The 27,924-nt window shown below is 40.3% G+C and overlaps 1 protein-coding gene across 2 annotated transcripts; it reads right to left on the bottom strand.

The window, feature by feature from the left end:
- Positions 1-12,031: 12,031 nt before the first annotated feature.
- On the bottom strand, positions 12,032-26,892 carry RPF2 (ribosome production factor 2 homolog). 2 transcript variants are annotated; one of them, XM_074862296.1, is made up of 10 exons: positions 26,782-26,892; positions 25,619-25,751; positions 24,785-24,822; positions 24,002-24,041; positions 20,923-21,004; positions 20,754-20,830; positions 19,499-19,598; positions 14,959-15,061; positions 13,833-13,977; positions 12,032-13,522 (listed from the first exon to the last, which is right to left on the bottom strand). In XM_074862296.1, the coding sequence occupies exons 1-10, from the start codon at positions 26,802-26,804 to the stop codon at positions 13,343-13,345; spliced, it is 921 nt and encodes a 306-aa protein (XP_074718397.1). In that variant the 5' UTR covers positions 26,805-26,892; the 3' UTR covers positions 12,032-13,342. The 2 variants fall into 2 exon arrangements, with proteins under 2 accessions (XP_074718397.1, XP_074718398.1); XM_074862297.1 differs by having other exon boundaries at positions 26,729-26,801.
- Between the last annotated feature and the right edge of the window lie 1,032 nt (positions 26,893-27,924).

Below are 27,924 nucleotides of genomic sequence, written 5' to 3'. Positions count from 1 at the left end.
AACGTGGGAGCGGGGCAGTGCAACTGGCAGCTGAGGCTGCACACTGGGACAGCAGCATGCACCTACTTCTCCATCTCACACTGGAAAGGGAGGGGGAAAACTGTAGAGGAGGAGATGGGGTTTGGGGATCAGTGACATTACTATGATTTGCTGAGATGTTGATCTAAAAATAGAGAGCCAGCGAATTATTATCTTCTCGTCTGGAAATTAAACTTGAAATTTTATACTTTTGAGTGACAAAAAGAGAATGTAAGGGAGGCAAACCTCGTGCTGCTAGGAGAGGAAGGTCAGGTCTCTGCAAATTTCTGTTTCTGATCAGAGCTGGTTAGAGGCAGCAGGGAGGCACTACTGTAATCCTTGCCCATTCTCACCCAAAATCCTGTGTAGCACAGCATGCTCATCCACTGACTCCCCCTCTCATTTGCTTTTTCCCAGCTGTGACTTTTTATCTCCCAAGCCCTTCTGTCTCCAAACTCGTTTTGTAACCCACCCCAGCTCTCAGACTCAAACCATTTCTCCTCATCATTTCAATCCAGAACCTCTGACATTTTCCACCTTCTGTCCCATCGTTCCCTAAATTCTCTTTCCTCCCAAGACTTCCTCCTTTTCCCCTACTCTCATACTCCTCCACATCCCCAACCTTCCTATGCCAAGAAACCCCAGGCCGTGGGGCACACCTCTTGCCCCCACTCCTCAGTGCAGGCCCTCACATCTGCCCAGCTGCTTGATTCTGGGCAGATGTGAGGCTGCTCTGCCTGCTCAGAACAACTCTACCTCTCTGAAGTCAAGGTAAGACACAAGAGGTGGAAAGGCATGGCAAGTCTTGAGGAACACAGATGCAGGGTAGGTTTACTTGAATACTTCTCTGATATCTACCCATTAGCTGGTAGAAGACAGGAATTAGATCCCCACCTTAATCTTCTCATCTGCAGGCTGAACAAACCCAGCCCTTTCAGCCTCTACTCTTGCAGTATGTGCTCCAGCATCCTGACCATCCTGATGACCCTCCCTGGACCTTCTTCAGTTGGTAAATATCCCTTTTGTTCTAGGGTGGCCCAAATCAAACACAGTATCCCGAACATGACCCCATAAGTGCCAAATACAGGGGAATAATCACTTCCTTCAATCTCCTGGCCATGCTCCTGCTAATGCAGACCAGTTAGTCCTCATTGCTGCAAAAGAAACTGCAGATGCCTACTCAGCTGATTGCTCACCAGCACCTTTCTGCAAAGCTATTTTGTACCCTGTGTATCCCCAGCCTGCACTGGTGCATGAGGTTATGACATCCCAGGTGCAGGATTTTGCATTTACCTTTACTGAACTCCATGAGGTTTTTGTTGGCCATTCAGAAGGAACTTGCTAAGCTGGAGGAATGACCCATCCCGCCCTCCAGTAGAACAACTGCTTTCTCTAATTCAGTGTCATCCATGAGCTTCATGAAGGTGCAGACCATCCCACTGCACAGGTGGTTGGTAAAGAAGTAAAGCTGTAACTTTCTTTTAGTATTCCTTGGCCTTAGTGGGATTATGATAAATGGACTTGTTCTATCACTCATCTCCTGGCAGGAGTTCCATAGTTTAACTGCATGTGTGAAAAAATGCATCCTTTTATGTGCCACCTATTTCCTGTAACCTTCATGGGATAGTCCCAAATTAACCGTCTCTTACCATACAAGAACCACCTTTTTCTATTAACCATCTCCATGTCATCCATGAATCCATGTATCTTTGTCATATTCCCCTTCAGTTGTCTCTTTCCCAGGCTGAAGATCTGATTCAGTCATTTTTCCTATAGAAGCCATTCCATATCTTTAGATCACCTTTGGGTGGAGGATAGGGATAGCTGAACTGCACACAGCAGTCACAGTATGGGCACACTTTAAATTTATACAGCAGCAAATTTTTGTACTCTATTTCATTTTCCTCCTACTAGTTCTTACTTCCTCATACTAATACTTAACATTTGATTTGCCTTTTTGACTGCATGAGAGTGGCTTTTTCACTCTAATATAATCACAAGGTCTCATTCCAAATAGCCATGGTTATCTCAGAACACATCTTTTTTTTTTTTAAGCTGATGTCAACTTTCTTCATCATTTGTACACACCAACACTGAATTTAATTTGATAGACTTTGAAATGACACCCTCAGAAGAGTCTTCAGGATATCTTTGCAGGTGACACGCATATTTACAACATCAACTTACCCAACATCATCAGCAGACTACATCATATCATGTTATCAAACTGCAAGCTGTGGAAGAATTTTAATATAGCCAGTAAGTGGGAAGCAAAACAGCAAGTTAAATTCAATACTGGGAAACATAGATGTGAAAAAAATCTTCTCTAGGTACATAAAATAATGCTGTCTAGTATGTTATTATCATTAGAAAGTTTATTAGAGAAGATCTTGGACTTACTTTGGCTCCTTCTCTGGCATCAGTAACTCCCTAAACAATAATGTCTAACAGGCACATGGAGCATTAATCATTATTAAGACGAGAAAATCAAAAAGAAAGTGTTGCACACGTCAGAATTAGCCATGCAGCAACACCTTTGATGTTACATACAATTCTCTTCTCAGAAAGAACAAAACAGAACTAGAAAAAGTACAAAGAGGACAAATTAGCAATATGACACAACTTCTGTGTGAAAAGCATTTAAATTGACCAAGACTCTTCAGCTTAGGAAAGAAATCAGTAAGGAAACCGAGGTCTGTAAAGTCATGACTGTCATGAAACTGTTTAACTGCTAACTCTCAAAGACCTAAGGGAGATCCAAGAATATGATCAGGCCTCAAGCTTAACTCAATAACTGCTATGTCACTCAGCAAAACAAAATTATGAAACTAATCAATACAAAGTGTTTAAGATGCCAAAATTACACACTTAACAAAATGGTAGGAAGAGTCATAAAAGAAAGATGCAGTAACATCAAAAGACAACAAACAGGTGATTATCTCCAGCTCAAGAACTCTATAAACTGCAGGTTTCTTTATACTAGGAAATAACAGGAGAGGTATTGAAGTAAAGCTCTGTTGAGTTTCTCCCTGTTCTCATATTCTTTCCCAAAGCACCTGGACCAGGACACTTAATGCTCATTTTAAACTTCCGGGGTGAAGCACAAATGCAGTTCCCTGCTACCACACACTGCAGTTTATTTTCCCATATTTGGGGAAATTGCATGGACAACCCATCCAGCACATAAGGGGGGAGTCTTACCTTTGGAAAAGACACTCTCTAAATCATGTCCCCTCAGATGAAAAGAACTCTTGATGTGAATGGTTGTTGTTTTGGTCTTGTGACATGGGTGAAAATTTGAAATGGGTAGAAGTGAAAATGTCAAAGTAAAGCACTGTGCTTCCACTTAACTAAATTTCTTTTTCTTCAACTTATGAAATGTTAGCATTGATGTTTGCTTTATCAGCATGTTATACTGAATATAAAGGTATGAAATGTTTCCATGGTCATGAATAACTTTCTCCTATCCCCAGAGTTTTCATTCAATGGGAAGCTTTGGCTTTTCATTCTGATTTGGAATAACATAAGGTTTGCAAATGTGGCACTTGCCAGAAGTTTCATTTTCCTAACAGCTCGCTCTTCATCACAGACTGACTGTGAAACACCAGTGTTTGTCTGGAAAGGGAAGGTTTGTGTCACAAGCGTTCATCTCATAGGTACCTTTATTCATACAACTGCTAATCCTTAGTGATCCCACTGAGATCTCTCCCTCAGCAGGAAGCTAGAGTGGCAGTGAGCTCACTTAGATTTTCTGGTCCATGGAAGCTGAACCCAGCAATTCTTGTATCCCACACCCAAACTATCGATCTAAAACAACAAACCACTTTAATCACACAAGTACTTCCTGGCAAGCACAAAATACAAAAGAGGAATAACAATTCTCCAAACAAAGAAACAGGAATGCTTATTCTCATTAAGGGTTTTCCTTGAGTTTTACTCAGCAGCAATAAGAAACAAGGTTCTCCAGAGCAGACTGTGCTCAACACTCTTCTGCAATATGTGTTTGCAAGTAAACAGGAGCCTTCAAAGGATAAGATCTTAAGGCGCCTTTGTTTTCAAGAAGCTACCACAATGCAGGAAAGCCATGTTCAGTCTCTGAAGAGCCACGTGCTACTTCAATATCTTGGTGACGACTTTTTCTTTACACTGTGTTTTTTATTATGCCTAGCTCAACAGGGTTCTGGGATCCTTCTTGGAGGAACCTGGGTTATTATCGTCCTACAATAAATAAATAATTGTAAGCATTCAAAACTTGTTCTTCTTGAAGGTTGGACTGTGATTTGGATAAGAATAGAATAAGATTTAAGGCAAACCTCTCCAGCAAGTCTGCTATAAAACAGACTGTGTCAAGTAAATACAAAGTTGGGAAGTTGTAGTTTGTTTTTTTTTAAATAAGTCTCAATGGGACCTATGACGTTTTACAAATGGAACATGATTCATGATCCTTAGGTAGGAATGATACGTCACTTTATACTGCAATGCACTTATTGCACATATGTGTATGTGGGGAGGGGACAGCTTTCTCTGTGTGACATACGGGAAAAGGTCTTAAAGATCTTGCTCCAACTTTCATTTTATAATTGATGATTCTTTCTCCCCTGCAAAAAACACTTTTCTTACAGGTTTCAAAATTGGTTTTGCAGATGTGAATGAGTATCATGTAAGTTTTCAGCTCTTCTTTTCCTATCTTCCAAGTCAGATGTCTAGTTCAATGTCCAAGAGGGGTCTTAAAAGACCAGAACATTTCTGATTCAGTCATCTGGCTTTCGCTGTGAGAAAACACCTCCACTAATGCCTTGTCTTCATAGTTGGCCTGTTCTTTCTTAACACTCATTTGTTTTTCTGACACAGTTAGGCCCATGGAAACTAGCTTTTTACCTACGAGGTTGAAAAGTTCACCCTGTTCTAGTTTTTAAAGGAACAACAAAACTTTCCTGTAAACTCAGCTCCCAGAATCAATTACAAGTCTAGTGTAGCTGGCTCTGAGCAAATGCTGGCACCATTTTAATAAACCACAAATTTTGACAAGTTTTTTCCTTCTTCTCTTCTAGCATTTAATACATCTTTTCCTCCAGGCATACCAGTCAGGTAGCATAAATCTCCTGCCACAAGCATGAGTTTCTAAAGAGAGATTTACCTTTGACAGAATCTCATGCATGAGAACATCTTTAGAGTAGATTTATCGTGTCCTATGCAGCCCACATGCTGAAAAAGCATTTCACTTTTTGCTTTTTTATAATATTCCTTTATCTATACTTTTTCCTTAACAGGCACAGCTTTAGCTATATGCACTTAAACTCTTCAGTCACTTTACCACGTAAGCCACAGAATAGATTTCCTTCCAGGAATTGAAAGAAAAGTAACTGAGAACCTAATCAGCTACTACCTCCTTAAAACAGCAACACAGGTCTAATGGAATTTAAATTAAATTTAAAATATTTTTCATAACCAGAGAAAATAACTAAATCTGTCTTCAAAAGATTTCGGGCTCTTGCTAAGATGCAGTGTTAGCTTTCCAAACATAACATAGCACCATGCAGTATTTCTGATCATGCTCAGACTAGAACAAACACAACTTAATCTTTTATTCAAGTTCATTAAACAAAAACATTCAACACAGCTCAAAAAGTCTTATTCATCGCCATAGCTCCATAGCATCAGAGGGAAAAGAAGTATGTTGAAAAATCTTCCTAGTGGAGAAAATCCTTCCAGCTAAAACAGAAGCCACATATGGAGTTCTGTCAGAAGGTTACTCCTGATGGAAAGGAGAAGTTTCCTGAATATTATTTTGAAGGTTGCCTTAAACCCAGTCTGAACAGATTTCTTTGTGTTTTGCTAAAAGGCACACAGATGATCTAGTGTCTCTCTTACTACTGACCAGGGCTGGCTGGTGTTGGTCTTTGTTGATAAACCTCGAAATTTCTGAGAGGTTTTCTTTGTAAAGAAAATCACGAATAGTGAGTGATTCCACTTAGGTCAACTTCTTTCTGGCCAAGCACTGTTGACAGCTACTCCAGCTCCACCACAGCACAGACAGCACAGACTCTGGCCACAGGAAGGTACATAAAAGCCACCAACAGAGACCACACCGACAGGGAACTCACAACTTATTTTACCTTTGTTCCCAAAGCAAATCCCTTCTGAAAAAGTCAGTTAACCTTTGCTGTCACATCTGTAAAATGGTGTTAAAAATTATCTTCTTCACAGGGAAAGTTGTGATGGAGCTTACTGGCAAACGTAGGTCCCAAAAAACATTGGTTTCCTTAAGAACAGACTCAGAACCACATTAATTCTCAAACTCTGGCACCATCTTACAGATATTACTGTAAGCAGCAATACAAGCGTCAAGAGTTCCCTCACGTCTCCCATCCCGCTCCCAGCCTTTTGCTTCCTCCCCAGTGCAGCAGTGCACCACCCAGTTGTGCTGTGAGCCAGATCGGGGAACTGATCTAGCTTCAAAACAAAGAGCCTCCCCTTTTCTCCCCCCCACGCCCCGCCTTTTAAAGCCAGTTCAATTCCCTGATCTGGTTGCCAGTCCCACAAACAGCTGCACCTTCATAACTCCTGACGTCAGCACTGCTGCTGAACTCCCCAGATGTTGTTATCTATAAAGTGTTGGGTTTGTGTTGGGTTTTTTAAGAAATATCATTATGTATGACCTGCTGCCTTTGAGAAACTGGAGAAGGCTAATGGCAGGAAGGGTGGGTATCCCTCTCTCTCTGGAAGGAAAGTGAGAAGGAAATGCTCAGCAGTTACCAGGTCTCTGAATCTTTCTTCAAGTGAGCCTTTCTGCTCAGCTCCGACGAGACGAGCATCTGGAACACAAACAGAAGCCCCTCACTCATCACCTACAGAGCGCACTTGAGTTGAACAGCTGTTTGCCTGCGATTTCCTAGAAGCCCTTAGGTATCTCAGGTATGTTCAAAGAAAGGAGAAGAAAGGAAAAAAAGTAAAAGAAAAAAAGCACCTACAAACTTCTTTTCACGACATAAAAAATAAAGTCTGCCTAATACTTCATTCAAATGACCCTCATGAGCAAGGAACCATTCCTGTGTGCAAAGTAAGCCAACAGGAGCTGAAATCTATCACCTCTTATGAATTAAAAGCTTATTACTGTTTATTGGCATGCTGCATGTGCACTTTGGAGGGTCTCATTAATTCCTCATAACAATCTGTTTTCAATTAAAAACATTAAATGACTGTGATGGGAGATGAATGCAAGTTCTGCATCACATTTTTTGCAGCAAACAATCCCAATACAAACTTCTCAATACAGCAGATGGGACTGCCTGTCTTTTGGTAGTGATGCATGCCAAACAGTCCTTTTCTCATGAGAACTAGGAGAGCTCAGCTTTGCTTAGAGATGTTTGGTGTGAATTTACACTGCTAAATACCTTACATTTCTTTGCTTCATCGGGACTGGTTTCTGTCTCATGCAAGAGCATGACACACCAGGAGAGAGGGGAGATGTTTTGCCTGAATCTTTTCTTCCACCTCACTTCTGTGTTCCTTTCCTCACCTTCTTCCAGAGGAGAGAGTGACTTCTGAGCCACAAAGCTCAATTTCCACTGAAGAAAAACATTAGCAACTTGCAATCAAAACTGAATGGATGTAAGTACTCATGGACTTTTTTGGATTAGGAGAATAAAAACCCCAATTTAGTACAAGGAATACACCTTTATCTGAAAAACAGTCAAGGAGGGAAGAGGCTCTTAAACTATATTTTGGCAACAGCTGATGTTAGGTCCCAGCGTGCCTATCTACAGCTAACATAGATAGTCGCTGTTGCAGCAATAATTCCAGATCCTAAAGCCACATCAGTAATTTTCCTGCCTAGAGGCCAGTAGCAGCAATCAGTAATTTAATTTTGCAGATTTAAAAAGGGGAGAAATAACATCAGCACCTAAAGCAACCTTAGAACTGATCATACAGGGTTCAGTCTTAAGTGAAGGCCCATTCACTGCAAATGTCCTGAGCACTGCCTTCTCCATGAGTACACATTAATGTTAGGAAAGAAGGAGATAACAACAGTTTTTTAAATTCATGTTACTTTGCACTGCAGCACTGTATATATAAAAACCCCGGTTTATTGTGCATCACTCAGATCTTTGCAGGCAATGTAGCACAAGGCAAATGTACACAACCCCCTGGCAGGAGATAATCAACCAAGGATCTCCTTACGAGATTTCTGAGGAAAGCCTGGCATCACTTCCGCTGGCACCAACCTGTCAGTGCTCTTGCTCACCTTTCTCCCACTCTGGTAACAACTGGAGAAATGGGCTTGGTTAGATCTTTCGTGCAGATTTCCCTTCCTGACTGAAATGCCTAATACTGTGGTTGACAGGAGAGCTCTTCATCCCATCCCCTCTTCTGATTCTGGCTCCTGACCTCTGGCTTTGGAGTTCAACTCCTGATGCTGAATGTGGCTCTTGATTCCTTGTTTCAGTTGGCCTGGACGGTCTCAGTAAGTGCCTTGATTGTTACAGTGATCAATCAAACAGGTAATTAAGCAAATAATGGTCAGTGCAGAATACAGAAGATAACTGAGAAAGATGAGGGAGACCAGTATTGTGACCAATAAAGAAAGAAGAGATTAAGAAGATATTAAAGAAAGAAGAGATTAATGTAACAATCACCATGAGCAATAAAGGACAAGAAACCCAACTTGCCAGCACTAAGAGATGATCTGGACAAACAGTAAGGAATGGGTCACTGCAGCTGTACCGGTTTGGAGGCTGTGAGAGTGAAGGAAGTCAAGAGGAGAAAATTGCATCAATCAAAGCAGAAGACAAGGGCCCATATAGGCGTACTTCAGTATCACAGACAGAGTGAGAAATCCCGATTTTAGAGGTGGTGTGTTGCATCACAGGAAGAATTACAGGATTATCGAGGGGGAAAGAGGGAACATAATGAGAACTTGAGGGAATGTCATTAACCACACATGCTTTCTGCTAAATTATACTCAAAACTTTACCTCTACTTCCCCTGAATAACTTTGTGCTTATCTTAGAGAAGTAGGAAAATAAAAAAGCTCAAGGAGACAGAATATGACTGAAAGTCAAAGAAAACAAGAATGAACGAGGAACAGACGCCTTAGAGCTTTCTTGATCAGTGTACATCTACTGCATTCACTGATTGTTCCAAGTCGATGATTCCCATGTTATTTAGGATAGGGCTTAATCCTGTAAGTTTTTCCTCTCCCAGTGCCAACCTTCATTTCTTTGCCCACACAGCACTTAGGTCCCTCCTGCCTACATGATCTCCAAGATACTCAATTCCCAACCTTGTCTGGTAGGTCCCTCAGAAACCCTGTGTCCTCCCAAAATGTCTTTGCCAGCTCCTCCTCGCTATCTTCTGCATAGATTAGCCATATTGCTTGCCATTAGCCGTACTGAACATTCATCCATTTAGGAAGGCAATCATACACAGGCTCCACATTCAGGAGGAGCCTCGTGTTTCTCTGCCTTGCACATTTTTAGGAAACCTGACTTCTGATACAACTGACCTATTTCTCAGCTGTGTTTTTGGATTGCATCTGGGATGTGTCAGCACTGCTAGAGGCACTTTAGCAAAGCCCAAAAGGAGGAGATAAATTGCACTTGGAGATGGGGAAGAACTATCTGCACCACATGTAATACATATGTTAATATGTATTATGTATGGCTATGTTATATATATTATGCACAGCTAACATTTTCCACTTCCCTCTCTTTAATAATGAAAATGTCTCTAACACAGTTCTGCTCTAGTCTCCTTACAACACCACCCTCCCCGCTTCCCCCATATTTGATAGCATCTGCAATAAGCAATGGTCAGCCTTTTTGCCCCTGGCTGGGGGATGCAGCGTTCAGTGTGATACGTGGTATGTCTGTGATGTCCTCCCTTCACGCTTTTTTCTAACCCTCCCCAGCTGCAACCAAGCCAGTGGGGGAGGGAAACCCTCACAGTCAAACCCAGAAAGCACTCAGTGAAAACAAATAAGGTTGCTAAGGAACTGTAAAGATAAACCCACAAAATCCAGGAAATAGGAAGGAGTTCATATGCTCTTTTCAAACACACACCACTCATTGCTCTCAGTGCTCAGTCTGTCACGTTATACTAGCACAGAGCTAAGGCTGTGATTATATGTGTATTATATGTGCCCAGGACTGATTCCCAAAAACGTGGGAAACCCAAGAACCCCGCACATCACGCCACTCAACAATACTTACCTCTCTTCCTAATTTTTTTTAATTACACCACACAGAAAAAGAGCCAAGCAAACTGATAGTGCAGGTAGATTATATATTCTGTGTGTATCATTAGTTACCTCTAATGACAGCAGCAATGCAGATGCCAGCGGCACAGCTGGGCAACATCAGCATACAAACCAAGGGTCCACAGAAGGCACAAATCAGACCCTCCCTGCTGTTGCCATCCTGCCAGCTAGAATAAAGAAGCACGGGCTTGACTGCTGATTTGCAACTCCACCTCCGTTTTACCACACAGGTACAGCCTCGGGAGCCACACTTTGCCCACAGGGATTTTCTTGAAACCAAACTTATTATTAAGCTTAACCCATAAATAAAGCTATCTCCAGTGCATTGGGAGGTAAGAAGATGAAAGCCAGAGGAAAGGGGTGAACATGCCAGTTATGCCTCGCCCGTGCCACGCACACCCTGGGGCCACGTTCATGTGTTTTCAGAGCCTGGTGAACTCTGGAAGCAAGGAGCAATTAAGGCAAGGCGAGCCCCTGTCATCAGCTGCCCTTTGAGCACCGCAAGTTCTGTTCCCCATGCACGCAGCTACATTGCAGCACCTGACAAATTTCCTCACACTTAAAAAGACTCTGGGAAACAAGAACATGCCACTAGAAAGGTTATATTTAGCCCTCCTATCTCCATTCACCTTGAGTTAAATCGGATACTCGGAACGTAGCAATTGCCTCCCATGCAGAGGTGCAGTTGTACATGCTGTACATCTGAAATCACATTAGCCACCAGCCTTGTGGCTTAATCAGCGCTTCACGGCAAGGTTGAAACTTCTCTGAAAGAAATGAGGTGAACCAGTTGTTAATTTGGCTTCATCCTATCTCGTCATACAGAGAACAGTGATTCATTTCTGCCATGAAAAACAAGAGAGCATTTCCACTTCCCACTCGGAGCTTGCACTAAAATGGCCCCACTTTGAGTAGTACAAGGTATTTATTAGAAATGAAGCAGATTTTAATCCTTGCTAACAACATAACTTGAAAAGTGATTGGTATGAAAAAGCATTGCCTAAATATCTTCACACTATATCCAGGAGAATTTCTCCTTGCCTCACGTATCTAATGCATTTTGTCCACCATGTGACTGTTTCACCCATACAAAAACCAGGAGTAAAAGGGCATTCACCCACCCAGCCTCAGCTGTAGGACATCAGGCACTTTGGGTCCCACCCCTAATCAGCAGAGACAAGAGACCCTGCAAAGGGTGAATAAATGCACTTGGGTTCTCCCATCAACCAAGTTCCTGTGCTCAAGGACTCTGCATCTCTCCAAAGTTGCACAGTAACCACACTTGGCTGGCAGAAGGTGTAGCAGCACCTGTCCAAGCTTCCTCTTCATAGACAGAGCAAACCAGCAGCAGCATTGAACAAAACCAATGCCAGAATGCAACAGCTTATCACTGAGGGCTACTACTGAATAACTCTCACTTTTTACATTAAGAGGATGTTGGACAGTCTACATTACTGCTACAAAATGTATTTATTAAGCACAAAAATTAGCTTCAAATTAGGAAAATACAACTTATTTTATGACTATGAGCATGCTGTCTTTTACGAACTTACAGTCTTTTACTGTTACTTTTATGACTGTAAGTTCATAAAAGACAGCATGCCCACTTGTACAATTCTTCTACAGCTATTACCAAACATGGCTTTCAGTCAGAAGTATAGTGATTTGTGCTTCAGAAAGACAGGGTAGAAAATACATATCTGAAGTAGCTTATGGATTATCAAGTTTCAGGGTTATAGATCGGAGAAAAGGATCTAGAGAGCGCCACACAATTTATTTTGTGTAATGATACAAAAAAAGTCATTTAGGTAATACATTGAAGATAAATGTTTGAGCCCTCAAAAAGATTCCAAACTTTTGAAGCCCTTTCTTTTTCATGCTACCAGTTTTATCAAACCAGCACAGTAAGACCACATGTTGCATTTGCACAGCCACAGTTACGACTCAGCTGTTGTGTAAGGAGAGCAAAGCTGCCCAACAGCTTCCATCCACGATGCAGAAGACAAGTGAAAATAACAAGCTGCCTATTTCTAATGTGACACTTCAGCTGATTACACTGAGACAACTAACAGGAAAAGATAAATTATTAAAAGCATAACTAGGATGAGCAAGCTTGCTGTGTTCGTGATAAAGTATGTACATGTTTATCATAATTATGCTAAAGGACAGGGTAATAGCTTCCAAGGAGACAAGCAGAAGAAAAAAAGCAAGGCTTTTCAGTATGTTCCAAAACAGAACACCAGACCAAAGTCTCACTAAGCTCTTAAACTCTCATCCCCTTTACCGAAGTCTTTGAGTCTCCACTAACTCATGAGCACAAACGTAGGAGGAAAGCAGGGTAAGAAGAAAAGACTTGTTCCGTTCATGGTTGCTTCACACGCTTCCATTCTGGGCACAAATCAAGCATCAAAGATCGAAATTCAAACTGTAAAGGTTTCATTTATGCCTAAAGCAAACATCAGGCACTTTGCTACCATGGTGATGAACACAGTAAAAACACCCTAATCACTCCCAATTTTGCAAGTGTAAAGTAGGGCTCAGCGCAATACTGAAAAACATGGTCTGGCATCAGGCACATAGCGTGAGTTTGCACTTTAGAAAATAGTTTATAGTTTACTGAGTATTGCAGTTGTGCAAAAACTGAAATACATAAACAGTAAATGAACAGAGAAGTTGGGTTGTGTGTATCATGCATATACACTACTTTGGCCCTGTACGGAATTTGTAAGACGAGTTGATTGATCAAGGCTTCCCAACGTAATAGCCATAAAACTGTTCGGGAAATGAGCCACCTGCTTGACTAGCATATGTTTGCTAACACCAAGAGGATAAATACTCAGCTTCGGAAAACTAAGCAAGTCGTATCAAATTTTTTATTTTAAATAACCAAGTTCCATGTTAAAGCTCGATAGCCCCGTGTCCCCTTTAAAATGACAAACCATTAAAATAATTTTTTTATAAAACTAAAGCTAACAGCAGCTGAATCCTTTATGTCTGACACATTTATATTACAATATATATACTAAATTTGAAGGTACAAAGAGTTTTCAAAGCTGTTCCAGACTATCAAGCTGATTTTGGCTTTTTGGGACTAAGCCCACCGTCTTCAGCTGACTTCTCTGCTGGTCTCTTTCTTAACCCCTTCATTTTCCGCGTCTGCAGTTTACCAAGATCTTGCTTCTGCATGTGGATTCGACCATAAGTCGTACCGAACACATCATGGGAGATATTCTTTTTCTTCTTAGGCTGTAAGGGAAGAACAACATCAGTATTTGAGTAGAGAATGCCAGGAGCTCTGGTGAGAATCAAATCCCTAAAAGCAAGGCCATATACACTGTTTGGAGCTTATAGATATTAAGACTTGTTCTGTATGTTCCATATGCTTCCAGAGGAAAGTCTGTATGCCAGCTGATCACCACAAAAGTGCTGTGGTCCCAGAAACCTCAGTTGGCCTATATAAAAGTAAGCTTTATTCAAATATACAACAACTAATACTTGAGCTTTTGCTCTTCTTCACAGATACATCTGAAAGTAATATACTTTCCAAGGTACACACCTTCAGGGCTTTCGGTTGTTTTAAAGACAGCTTATAAAGGTCATCTGAAGCTAAATGTGTCCTCCTCATAACCAGATCTAATGAAGGTCCCATCTCTTCCAGTTCAATTCTTGGTATTTTACAGCCAGATTTCTTCAAAAGCACCCTAGAAAGGAAAAACAACCAAAATCAACACTGTCCTCTGTGATAAAGATTTATCCGTCCTCCTAGAGGGCAGGTTCAATCCTGTAGTTCGGAAGACTATTAAAAACAACTGCTACTGCTAACTCTATTATTGAGAAAGGTGTCTGTCAATGGCAGTTTATAAAATATTAAATCTGTCCCATCACAATCTGAACACACCCAAAATACAACCAGTCTAATATAACTTTTTTTTTTTAAAAAACATGAAACCAGTATTATCTGTATTACTCAGTCCCAGTACACCAAAAGCTGTAACACTCCTCAAATTCAAAATAATGCCCCGGGCATTAATAGACATGAAAAATAGCTACTTTTGTTTACAGCAAAATAACCTGAGTGTTAACCAAGAAAGTTTTTTGTTTGTTTTGAAGATTGAGACTGATAAAAATGATTTTGTTAAAGAGAAATCAAAATCACATGGAACACAAGCTGTGAAGGCTCACAGCCTCCTAAGGCAAGGCCATGAACTCTGAGGCTGAACACCAATGCAGCAAGACAGATTGTTTCACTCTGACTTTTCCTGTTTTTCCTTGTGGATCACTGGCTGCAGCCTACCACCTGTCGTGCCCTGACAAACACCTAAGTGAGGCGAGTCCTAGAAATCAGCCTGAGAACAGACTAAGGCTATGAAGTCTGAGACAGCACTCTGAATTCACCCAGGTTAATTCACACCACTTTACTAATCCAACCATATGGAGAGCAATCCCCAGAGCACTAGAAGGGGGAGCTCAGCAAGGAAGGAAGCAGCAGGTTTAGGGCTTAAGTATTTTCCTTCTGCTGTACAAGTTACTCTGTGTTATGCTGGAACACCTCTGCACATTACATGTTTTAAATGCAACAAACTATTGCTCAACTCAGTTCAATTACACAACTACAGGCTAAATTTAGGGAAAAGTTGACAAGTGTACCAAAAAGCAAACAAATACATGAAACGCATACTCACTTATAGCTTCGCATGTAAATTTTCCCATCTACAGCTGTGAAATGCAGAACATACTCTAAACCAGCCAGACGAATACTGGGCACGCTAGGACCTCTGAAGAAATCTGAAAGAATATTTTAAAAGAATAAACACCAGGTTTCTTCGCTGAAAAAAATCAAACCAACAGAGGACTACAACAAATTGGTTTACTTCATAACAGACCTGCATCACATCACTGATGTGAACTCCTTGCCTATACAGATACTTTTACTGCATCTAACTAAGCAAGGCTATACATGGGATGGCTCTCAAAAAGCCAGATCTGTATTTTTCACGGGAATCTCATGAAATAGCCACTACTTAAAACGGCAGCCCTGTCAAAACACGAGAGAGAAGCTTAACATTGCAGGTGATAGCTCCTGCACTGGTGAAACCAAATGTGTGCAGAAATCCTGACAGGAACACAGTGACTTCCCAGAGATAATTGGGTAGCAATATACATGCTATCTAAAAATAAGTGCATGAAGAAGAGCTAATATACTTTCAGAGCAGTAATTTAGCTTTACTGAGCTAATTGGGATAATTGCATTGTCTAGTCTTCTAAATATTCAGCTCTAGAGTCATAAAAATCAAAGGTATCTTACTTTGTGTTTAAGCCAGTTCATGCTCAGCTAAACACAGATCAATACAGAGAAGCCATTAGTTCAGGTATCTGTTTAAAGACATCATTCAAAAAATCCTGATACTTTGGATTCTTAATCAGAGCCAGATTTGGAAGAGTACAGAGAAGGATCAAAACCAGTACAAAACAGATTGGAACTATATCTTATCTACTCTTACCTACATTTTCTCTCTCTGACTTGGGAAAAAAGTTTAGATACATCATTTCTTCCACACCTCCCCCACAACAAAGCGCTTCTGTCTTTAGGTAAAGCAGTTATTTGTCATTACAATTAATGTTTTCTCTATTTAATTAGCAACACATATCTATAAAAATAAGCCACTTTAAATATTTGCTTAGTTTGCAAAGAGAACACTGAAATACAGGTTAAATACAAAATGATCCACCTCTAGTGAGGTTCTTGTATCAGGCTATGAAGAAAATACCGTGCAATCAGAGAGCTTGCAATAAGCACAGCAATCTGTGCAACATATGCAGAGGGTGGAGAAAGAATGTGACCTTCACTGGGGAACAAGGTGTGCTAATAAACACGACAGGGCAATGCTGAAACACAGGAGAACTGCTAACAGATGCAAAACACATCAGTTTTTTCCGTTCTGTTCCATTTTCAGATCCGTCAGCTAGTTGTCTTTTCCTCCACTACCTTTTTCAAAAGTATCAGCACTGGAGTGACATCCAAAACAAAGTCTTGCTGGCAGATATCACCTGGAGTCTAGCCAGGAAATTTCCTTGGTCAACTAAATACTCTGTCCTCCTCTTGTGGGTTGAGCTTGTAGTTAGAGGAAAAGTTGCAAATAAAATATTTTGTTTGCCTCTGGCATATATTTTCCCTTTGCCAAGTTCTCTGCAGATACAGAAGCTTACATTCACAGTGGTTTTACTGACAACACGTCCCTTTCACGTTTTCCTGTGGCATCATACATCTTTTTACCCACAGGATGATCTCTTCCAACAAAATGCAGCTGGTCAGAAACTCCTGTTTCCTGGCAGTGCTGAACAGCTGCAGAAACCTTACACTTCCGTATACCCAGAGAGTTGAAGTTTTTTTAATGTACTCTTCATTTACAACTGTTGCTTTGGTTGGACTAGAGACTTGCTTTCTCCTTTCTTTTCATTCCTAGTGCTTTCTCCCTCTTGTCCTCAACATGTTTCCAGAACTTCTAATTTACTTTTTGCTGCAGAGAACTTCACAGGACCTTTTCATTTCCAAACTAAATTCCTAAATTATTTTGGAACATCAATCTATACACTTCTTTTTGTATCAATTCATATCCAAAAGCTGGTGACACTGCAACCTATGTAGCTATGGTTAGCATTAGTGGAGTTCAAACTCTATCCTGGCCGTTTCCCAGCCATTCCCTTTCTTGGCCACAAGGAATCCACAAATCTTTTGAGACACTCCAAAAAGTCTGTGTGAGGAAGGCTGTATGAAGAACAAGCTGTTGATCAATCTAAAATTGTAGAGAAACAATTCTGGAATTTCCAGGAAACTCCTGGAAACCAACATTTCAGAAAGTGTATAAGCAAGTCATGTAGCACCTAGCCGTTTTTAAGATGAAATGGGTGCGCAATAACAGAACTAGCAAGCAGGCAGTGTTGTAAGAGATGAAACATTTTATAAATACAAGCATAAAAAGTTATTAGAATTTCATGAACTGCATTCCAAGGACTTACATCATAAATTAATTCCTGTGCTACCACATCAGCAGGCAACGATAACCAAAAGAGAAAGAATGGTATGTCTTTGTCTACCAGGTCTCTAAAGAAAAATTCAGCTGCCATTTATTTCTCCTAAATAATTTCTTCCACTTCACACTTTAAGCGGACTATAGGGTTTGGTTACCATGAAGACAGTAATTCACCCTTGCCTTTAATTTTACAAAGAAACTGCTGTAAGATGATATTCCAAACATGCATAAACCCTACCCTTTTGATACCACAAAAGCCAATGAAAGCTTGGTTGTTCACCAGCATCATGGGCATCACATTGCTGTGGCAATAAGAAGCTGTTAGCATCTAATATTCCCTCTTGGATCCCAACAATACTGCTGCAGTAATAAAATATTTGCTGCTGTTGTTACAAAGACATTTTTCTATCTTTCTTAGCAATAGAGTGGCAGCTTAAAAGCACTATCTTTTGCAAGAACAGAAAGAATCAGTTCTTGCCTATGAGTTAAGGGCAGTTTTGAAGCAGGCCAAGTTATTACCCAAATGATTTTAATTGGTTAAAGATACCTTCAAGCCTTTACACTCCTTAACCTTTTCCTTTGTCTATTGTTTTGTATGTAGTTATTTCATACAAGTCAGCAGAACATTAAGACCTGGAGTACTTGGAGTACATTCAAGAAGAAAGATTGGGTGTCAATTTGAGTACATTTGACCGCAGAGTTATTAAAGGCAAATAAATGGGAGAAAGAACAGAAGAACATCAAAAGAAATAGGACAGGAAAGTCTAGTTAGTTATTTGGCAACTGTCTAACGATGCATGCCATCCATTTAAGGTATCAAGCTGTTTGATCGTGGGGTGCATGAGCACATCTGGATGCCAGTCACCAACACTGTGCAGATGCCTGAACAAGATACACTTCAGACAGTGACCCACCTGCTTCCTTCACTGTAAATATTCATTTAGAGTGACATAAACATACAGTATTAAAACTCATTTATCTTCATATTCACCCACCTTCAAAGGTTTATAAGCACAGTTACTAGCCTTTCTATCCTGATCTATCCCCAAGAACCAGTCAGCTGTATTGAGAGGATGCAAATTTTCTCCTCTCCTGCTCCCTTTTCAGTTTCATTCCAGGTGAAACATCTTGCTTTAAGGAATTATAATACTAAGGGAAAAAAAAAAAAAAACCACCCTCATTTTTAAGGTCTGTTTCTAAAGAGCATTCATTTATCTGCCTAGAAAAAAGGGCCCAACAAATATTTATTTTATATGAAAGGGAGATCTTGCAAAGTTGTAAGATTATGAATTGGTACAACCCAAGAATGGAACTGAAAGAACACAACTGTTATTGGGCCAGTTTCAGTACTTTACCAGATCTAAAAAAAGGTTATCTACTCTTAGGAAATCTATTAAAAAGAAAAAATACACTATCCTACTTATTAGATCTAGTTCTACCAAGCAAGATGCATTTTTTAAGTGCTAAGAGATAAAGTACCATATGACTTCTATGTTCCAAAAATCTACCCTAAGAGAAGCATAATTATTTTTTGTAGTTCCCCCGGAAAAAAAAAACCACAATGTGCTTTATCTTCCAGAGCCTTCAACTTTGAGATAGTAAAAAACTTCATGCCGGTTTGTTTACTAAGCTCCAAGCCTGCCTTGAAGTTATGACACAGCTATTATCTACAGATGATTTATACTGCACATTCTTTCCAAGTACTCTAATTAATGCACTTTTGTTAGAATTTGTCACATTTCCAACAGAAAATGCTTTCATTATAGAAGCACAAGCTCAATTATACTGATTTGACTTTTTTGTAAGCAAAAATATCTCGCTTTCTGAAATTAAACCACTGATTTCAAATTAGATACTTCAAAAATATTACTTGGTTAGAGAAGTGATGATTCAGTACAATCACAGGGTAAAGACTTTTTGAAAAATGACAGAATTTTCCCACAAAGTAATGAATTTTAGTGAATCCGGTTTCAACTTCAGAGTCTTTTAGGCTAGTCTTTTTTTCCCTCTCCAACAGTCATGATGATTAGTTAACTTTAATTTCATGTGACATGAAACTTTCAAGTGCCTGTTCTTGTTTTCTTTCTGTGCTGAACATAAGCAAACATTTATTGACAAACCAACATTTCCCAACAGATCATATTACTACAGATTTATGCAATGCTACTGCTCAAATAATCAAATTACTGACCAATAAGAAGGCTCTTCAGTCTTCTGTAGTCTTCATTTACATCAAACATGTCACCAGCAAATATCAACATAGGTTTTGTTCCTTCAGGACATTTACTGTTCTGTGGAATAAGAATTTTAAAACAGAACAAAAATTCAGACCATGTTAGGGAACATATGATTCACTTAATAGGTGGTTAGCCATTCAACACAGAATGAAAAATTTTTGTGAACAGGACACTTTTTTTTCTGCTGTATGTGTATGGAAGGAAGTTGTTTTTAAGAGGGTGAATTGTATTCTTCTTTGTGCTGGACTAAAAAAAGAGAGATTCTTTACTATAGAATGTATAAGATAACACCTTCCAGTGAAAACAAGTGAATTTGACTGCAACTACTAACAAGAAAACTAAAATTAGAGGCAAACAAGTCCATTGTACTTCTGACACTGGAGAGTACATAAAAAAGGCTAAAAGAATAGTTCAGTCAATCACCTAATTCTCGCCAACAAATACACTTAATTAACTATAACTTCCCTGCTAGAAACAGTGTTATGAAGATACACACTACAATCTGACTTCAAGGGGAAGACTCGCCTTTATGAACCGTAATTTCTCTGCTATCCCTTTAGACTGTCCTGTCAATTTATACACTGCGATGAGAATAAGGACCATAAAAATTCCTGATTTTTGCAGTGTATAAACTGCTTGATGCAAAAGTACACACATATGAAATATGTTTTAGTCTTGCCAAAATGAGCCTAACAGCCATAAAAGGTGATTTTTCTCTGGCTTTAAACAATAAGATGTTAGCACCTTGTCCAAACTAAGCATAGTTTTGTGAAAACTGGCATTTGTGTGCTACTGAAAGCTAAATAAAGTTTCAGAATCATCTCTGTCAGCAGAGCGACCCTCTTTGGTGAAAATTTGAGAAGAGGCATTTCAGTTTTCAAAGCCTATGCCAGTTTACATAGGAACGTACCATCAGCAGAAACTGACTAAAGAATTTGGTAAATGTGACTCTCTAATTAAAAAGGAAAATATTAGGAAAAAAACAGGTCTAAAAAAGAATTTGCAAATAAAGTTGCAAGCTTGCTTAAAACAACCAAAATAGCAGAGCATAAAAGTAACATTCTGGGGTACACAAATTATCAATCCTCATATGCTGCATGAAACACTTTTTTTAAACAACTCCTGTCCTTCAAAGCACAACAAAAGCCAATGCACCAAAAATATCCACCAGTAGATGTCACTGAAATACTGAAATTAGTGATTCCTTACCTTGACATCTTTCAAGGATACAAACTTTTCAATGCCTAGCTCAATCATGTCTAGGACATGATAGTCAAACATGCGACCTGTGAAAGTAAAAAATGAAAATCCAGCTATTTAAATACTCATTGAAAACTAGACCTTTCGTCCAATAAAAAACCCAAGTGAGACATATTACCTATTATCAAGTTGTTAGGTCGCTTCTTGTTATGAGAGCCAAACAGAAACAAAGAACAATCTGATTTCTTGGAAAAGAATTCCTACAATTGAGGAAAAGAACAAAACTCGTGAGTTCCAGTTTGTAATGTTTAAAATATCTGGTGAAGGTATATGCCACCATCACGTGAGTTTAGGAGCTGCTTAATGAGAAGAGCAACTGCACTTAGCAGAAGAGTTTTGAACATATCAAGATCCACATAAGCTAAAATTGACAGCTGGATTTAAGATTCAAATAACAATTCATTTATTTTTTTATTTCCCATTGCAGTCTTAAAGATCAAGCCAGTCAATTTTTTCTTGCCATTTTATCTGTAATCCTCTTTTTCATAAATCCTCATTATTTGTTTTTACATAAGATACCTTCAACCACTTCTCCTTGCCTGAAGAGTAAGCATTTGCAAGTTGGCTGCAGCTGTAATGCCTCACTTCAGTTACCCAGCTAAGCTTTATGCAGCATATTAGCTTTGCCTAACAGTTCCTGAACCACCAGTTAATCTCCTCAACAGCAAGCCTAGGAACATCTGCAACACCTGGGTCCTACTACAGCAGAATTTCGCGTCAATTTATTATTTAAGATGCTACTTAAAACCAAGGCAGTGGCAACTATCATAGAAAAGATCTTTTCTCCAGGTGGATAGAGAACGTATTATAGTATGTCCAGAGCCACCATTACAGCAATTCTTTCTGAGGATCTCCAACTCCAAAGCCTTTTCATGCACTGCTGCTTCTCAAGGCAGCCCCTCATTCTGCGTATCGACCGTAGTTTCTAGATACCCACACAATTTATTCAGTACCTCCCAGAAGTACCAGAGTTTCTCTGTCTGCACTCAGCAGCTGTGAAGCAGAAAAAGCCACTGCATCTCCTCCCACCCCTGCAACAGGCATCTTAGAGAGGAGATTGCAACTCTGCCCCTCTGGGAGGTCAGGAGAGACACCCCTGGGAGCAACCCTAGGCTGGATTAATTGCACATACAAATCACACAGCTCAGCACTGAGCTCTGCCACCAAGTCCCTGAAAAATACTGACTGTAGACAGATCAAGAACACAACCATCCCCTAACACTTGCTCATACAGCTCTGTTCATCACTGCGTGTTGATACATGTAAATTCTCTAACAGCTGTATGACATTTTATTAAAAAGATGCAACAAACTCAAATCCCTCAAATGTGTCCTGCATATACTGCAACATCACATACCTTGCAAAATTGCCCTTTTAAAAAAAAATTCCTGTAACCAAGTTAAAAAACAAACTTGATTTGACTTTCCATATCTTTCTAGGCTCTGATTATTTGTCGACACTGTTCTCAATGACAACCCCGTTGTTTTGAGGTTACAAGAACTAAAGTTCCCTGAAGGACTCCCTTTTAAAATATCAGAATGATTTTAGCTGTGGTGTTTTCCCAGAAATTATCAGAAGTTTAAACCAGTGGTCAGCTGATGATCAGCTGGTTCCTATATGACTGCAAAACCAAGTCATCCAGCTATGGGATTGTAAAAGGTTTAGTTTCAGCAAATTACGTTGCAAATCTTTCCTCACTGCCTACAGTAAGTCTTCCATTCCACTCACGGTATTTTGGGGATGGCTGATTATTGTGCTTCATGCCAAGAACAGAACAGGAGCACATACTACAATGTATCAGCATCAGTATTAATGCAGATTAAGTAACTTTCTATGTTGGTGTATCTATGCTGCAACCAACAATGATTTTTTGTTCTTACCACATTAAAAATGCTTTAACTCAACTGTCCAGTACAACTTCTGCAACTCCTCTAGCACTCACTATTGGCTGCTTTTACTTTTTAGCTATGTCTCCCCTCCTCTCCCTTTTTATTTGCAGCGAATTTCCTTAGATATGTTTCCCCTTTATTTTCACAGTCCCTTTCAGACAAGAAAGCACACTTGTGCTTAGTGTGTATACATTAATTATTTTTTTTCTTCACAGCTTTAATACAATACCCCCAAATTCCCAGTTTTTCAGCGAGTTATTTCAACAATTGCCTCACGCATTGGAAAGCTGACCCTTATTTCCCTTTGTGAGTTGCCAGTGGCACAGAGGAAACATTACCGAATCATGAGCACTGGGAACCAAACAACTTATTTTGGGATAATTATTTTTTGCTTTATTGTGAAATCACAGCTGTACATCACAATCTCCTTTCTCTCATTTTGTTGAAGGAAATACATCTACTGCTTTTACGACACACATATTTCAGAAGTTAGTGTGAGGCTATGATTGAAGTGCAAAAATGTGTGAAAATCTTAGGATTAGTCCCTCTATTTTTTGCCTTCCTGCTCATAAATTATTTTGACCATAAAGCACCGAATCAACACCAAATCCAGACAGAGGCATATCACCAAATATATTTCCAAACACACAGCCCCTTCCAAAATACCCTCCAAACCTCTGAAGAACCACTTCCGCAACCTCTTTGCAGGACAAATACACATTTAACTGAAATTGAGCATTCAGTTCTTGACTAAATGCTGGAGCAGAACTCTCAGTGACCACCTCACAGCTGTGCAGCTGATGCACATGTTTGCACATGGTACGCTGCTGGACTTTTCTTCCTGTATTCAAATGCAAGGAAGTCACAGAAAGCTATGACCCCTCCATTTAACTATTTTAATCTACGAATTCACCAAACTGAAACAAGCTGTTCATAAGCCATGTCACTTTAGAGGACTGACTTTTAGAAAACCAAAATAAAACACTTTATTATTTCTTTCCTATCAAGCACTGTTACTTATAACAGTGCTACAGACTCCTAAATTTACCTGTCAGTTTACAGAAACATGCATTTACAGTAAAAATCAAGTCCTCACAACATTATGATTCTATCTTGCAGCGAGAGGAAAAATATGCCTACTGACACCATAAATCTAGACATAGCCCTACCTTCAACTTATCCAAGCTCCCTATAAACTTCATTTCTCATCTAGTTCCTTATAGAGTAATAGAAAATTATCCTCCAACGAAGTTCTTCATGACTTTAAGGCTGTAAAATATCGTAAGAGAAGATGTGGCTTAATCTTACCAATGATGTTTGATCCTCAAAAGGCCTGGTAATATTTTTCCTGAGAGGAGGGGAAAAAAAAAAAAAAAAAAAAAAGGAAAAAAATTTAAAAAACTCCACAACCAAAAAACAAACAGACCCAGATAAGCACTTCTAATTGGTTCTCTGCTAACATTAAAATTTTGCATTCTACGGGAAACTCCAGCAGTAGAGGTTCAGTTTTAGTCCAAACCATAAGCCATAATAATACTGCCAGGAGTGCCTTAGGGCCACTGTTGCCATTTTAAGTACTTTCCTGCCTCCTGGGGCCTGACTTCTAGATCACCACCACCAGTGGCACCTCATAAACAACTGCCTTTGCCTGTTCATCTAATGTTAAATTCAGCTATTACAATTAATGTCTCTGGCATTACATTCATACAGGTAGTGTGTTCCCATTTTGAGCAGCAAGACTTACCTATCATTGTAATCTGTAACTGAAATTTGTAAGACTTCGGATACAAGAACTCCAGCCTATTCACCTGACACAGGACCTCGCTAGCTGTTTGCACAGATCAGTCGGAGAAGCCAACTGTCCAGGTTTGCTGAATCCTGCTCTGTAACACTTGGCACAGAACTGGGCTCAGCACCAACACTGACCACATGTAGCTTGTTTCCAGTCTACTGAAATTTACAATGAATCTTGGCCACCTTTTGCAACCCTTCCCGTTGTTCAAGCCCTCATGCTAGCCAGCATCTCTGTTCATGTTTGAAATTATCAAAAACTGTCAGAAGACTCAAAGGTGTCAAAATGAGACCACTTACTTTTTATACAGTACAGCAAAAGGCTTCTTCACAGCATACTGCAAAAGACAAAGGTAAACACGTGTTATCTCTAATATATCTAAGTGAATGGCACTGCTTTTTCTAAAACCTTACAGCTTACATGATCACATGAAACAGAGTAATTCTGCAAATCAGTCTAGAAGGCAGCACCTCAAAAGCCCTGTTCACAATAATACCCTTCAAGTTGGTAGCAATCTCGGTTCCCAATTAATTGCAGAAGGACTTCTAGTAACTAAGAAATAACAAAATAACTGAGAAACAGCTGAAATCAAAGGCATGTAATGGAATCTCTCTGCTTCTAGGGGCATGACGAAAAACAGGGAGTGAACAAAAACCTGATTATCATTAGCATAAGATGGTAAGAAAATGACAAAGCAAAGAGAGAAAAGAGTGTAGGAACAGCTATAATGTTTTCAGGTATGAAGTTAGGAAAGTTTAAGTTTTAGGAGAGGCTGAAAGCTCTGTATCAGTACACACAAGCAGTTTACAGGATTCCGGGATATGACTTCAGCTGAGTGATCCAGTCCCAATTCTGTATCTAATTCTCTTGTTTTCAAATTGACTTGCAACACTTCACCTTACATACTGGACAATCGTGGAAAAAAATAATAAAGAAGAGAATAAACTCAAAACTTCTGGCAAAGAAGAAACTGGAAGAAAATAATCTCCATTGAGGCTAGGTAATGACATCTTTGGAGTACTAGTCAGTCTGAGATTTGGGCAATGGGGAGAGTATGAAAATATTGATCTTGCAGGAGAGAATATGCAAATTGTAAGAAAAAGGAAGGTTGCATACTATGTCCAACAACTTACAATGTCTTTAAGCACTTCAGTCACTGTTAAGTTAGCATTTCCTCCTTTTATGAGCATAGCATTTTTTGTATTTTCTTTAAGTTTGGGTTCTCTCTTCTCAAGAAATCTTTTTGCTCTCTTAGTTTTAGGCTTCCTGTAACAATAAATTACAGTTAAAAACTTAATATTAGTAACAACACCCAACACCATGGAAAACAGTAAAACAAAACAAGAATTAGAACAAGCTGTGTTCAAGTAACTTGGTTCAGTGATTCAAACTAATCCCAACCTGCAGAATTACAATCAGTGCTAAAAGCCCAGTCTTGGATTAACATGTTTTACTGCCACTCCTCCTCTTCTCTGTCCCCCCGAGGTAGGAAAGGCGACTTTAGTCTTGGCTTTTCAGTTTCTGCTAATTTAGAGCTTAAGCTATGCCAGAATTCCCACAGACTACAGAGAGGCTGAAAGCTTCCCCTCACACCAGCCTCCTCCCCAAGTCAGAGACTTGCATAAGGGAAAAAAAAGTTCCTCAAAGACCATCAAGGGCATCCAAAAGAAAACCTCAAGTAGGGCATATCTGTTGGGAGGAACCAGAGAGAAGTACTGTGCATTATTCAGGTGAAATACACCAGCCTTAGCAGGGGCACGGAGCTTATATAAACTAATAACTATACGGCTTAAGAACTACATTTCTCCACTAGATGAATGCAAAGCTTTTCCTATCTTCTCCATGACCCATTATATTTATTTTCTTTTATAGAGAAAACAAACAGAAAACCCCACACAGCTACTTCCAATTACAGGTGAAGACAGTTCTTTTAAGCGTACAGAAATACATAAATTCAATCCCAGATGGTCACCACGGTTCCTTTGAGTTACCAACTGAGCGAGGGCTGTCTTGCCATCAATAAAAAGACGGCAGCGCTCACTTTTCCCTCCTTCTCACACGGTGTTCCACAGGCCTTCTCTCTCTGCCGGCCTCCCCCTCTGCAACCCTGCCCAGGGCGGCGCCGCCCAGGCCCCACAGCCGCCCCGCTGCTGGGCGCCCCCGGCTCCCCGCAGACCCCGCTCTCGCTTCCCAGAGCCCGGGGAAGCCGCGCAGCACGCCCCGCCCGGTACCGGAGCCCTCACAGGCCGGGAGAGCACGACTGTCCGTCCCTTCGTGTCCCCCCCGCCACACTCACACCACCCGGTCCAGCGCGTCCATCACCGCCGAGTCGCCTCACGCGCGCGCGCCGCCGTCACACACCACCATCCGGTCCCTCACATCCGCCGCGGGAAAGGGGCGAGGCCAGGGCGGGCGCCACAAAGAGGCGCACGCGCAGAGCAAGCCCCGCCCCCCAACGGCGCGCGCCGCGGAGGCACGCGCTGCCTTCCCGCCCTGAAATGACGAGTCCCCGCCCAGCGGCGGGTGCAAATTAATTAACGCACAAATATTGAGGCAGTTACACAACGTGCATGGCTGCAGCAGCGGCCGAGCCGCTTGTTTCTGACCTGCTTATCCACCTTCTCCTCCCTGGTGCGTTGGGAGCCACACCGAGGTTGTGCAGGTAAAGCATGCCATTTTAAGCCCAGTTTCTCCCCAGATTTACTTATTTGGAAAGATGGATGCAACTATTAGGAGTGGGGAACATGACCTTATACGTAATAGAAACCAAATGACAAAGATTTATTTCTGCCTAAAATCCCTAATGCAGTAGCATGACTTTTAAACCTGTATCTACTTTTAATCTAAAAAGTTTCTGGCTATTTCAAAGCCTACAGGCCTAAATCTGTCGGTCAGAGTTGTTCAAATTTGTTCAGGTTGTTACATTTGTTCCTCAAGTTCTGAAGGTATAAGCAAGCCAAAAGACTCAGCAAAATCCTATACAGCAGAAAAATCTTCCTCTGCCTACCTACATCCAATTTGGAACATACCCATCTCCCAGCTTTCCTGCGAGTTAAAACACTTCACGTGCTGCACCCTGCTTCTCTACGTTGGGCACCCCTGAGTCTTCTCCAAAGCTTTTTTAAAATCTCTTTTTAGGTGCTGAACACATCATATACACTGGTAACTGCCCCAATGTGTAAAGAAAAAGTGCTTAATACCAGACATGGCAAGGAACGATTGGGATGGTTTTGTGTCTAAGCACAGGGACATGAGCAATATACAGCAACAAGGCAAGGATGATTATAGCAGTAATCCTATTGTCCAGCTATCATACTTACCCAACACCCCTTTTTACTCCACACACCAATTTTGAACTGTACTTGAAATAACTTGTTGGGCTTTTTTGGCCAAAATCACTAAAGCTGAAAAATTTGTTATCTGCAGCAGTGGACTCATA

The sequence above is a fragment of the Strix uralensis genome, chromosome 3, assembly GCF_047716275.1.
Source record: "Strix uralensis isolate ZFMK-TIS-50842 chromosome 3, bStrUra1, whole genome shotgun sequence".
Classification (NCBI taxonomy): Eukaryota; Metazoa; Chordata; class Aves; order Strigiformes; family Strigidae; genus Strix; species Strix uralensis.
The sequence above is the reverse complement of the archived record's forward strand: the minus strand, read 5'-3'. Positions and strand labels throughout refer to the sequence as shown.

Bases quoted from the DNA above. Each gene is read 5' to 3' on its own strand.
- RPF2 (XM_074862296.1), bottom strand. From the start codon at position 26,804: ATGGACGCGCTGGACCGGGTGGT. The intron at 24,042-24,784 runs GTAAGTGGTCTC...CCCTCCTCTCAG, and splicing joins TTTGCTGTACTGTATAAAAA to GAAAAATATTACCAGGCCTT. The intron at 20,831-20,922 runs GTAATATGTCTC...TTACTTTCACAG, and splicing joins ACCTAACAACTTGATAATAG to GTCGCATGTTTGACTATCAT.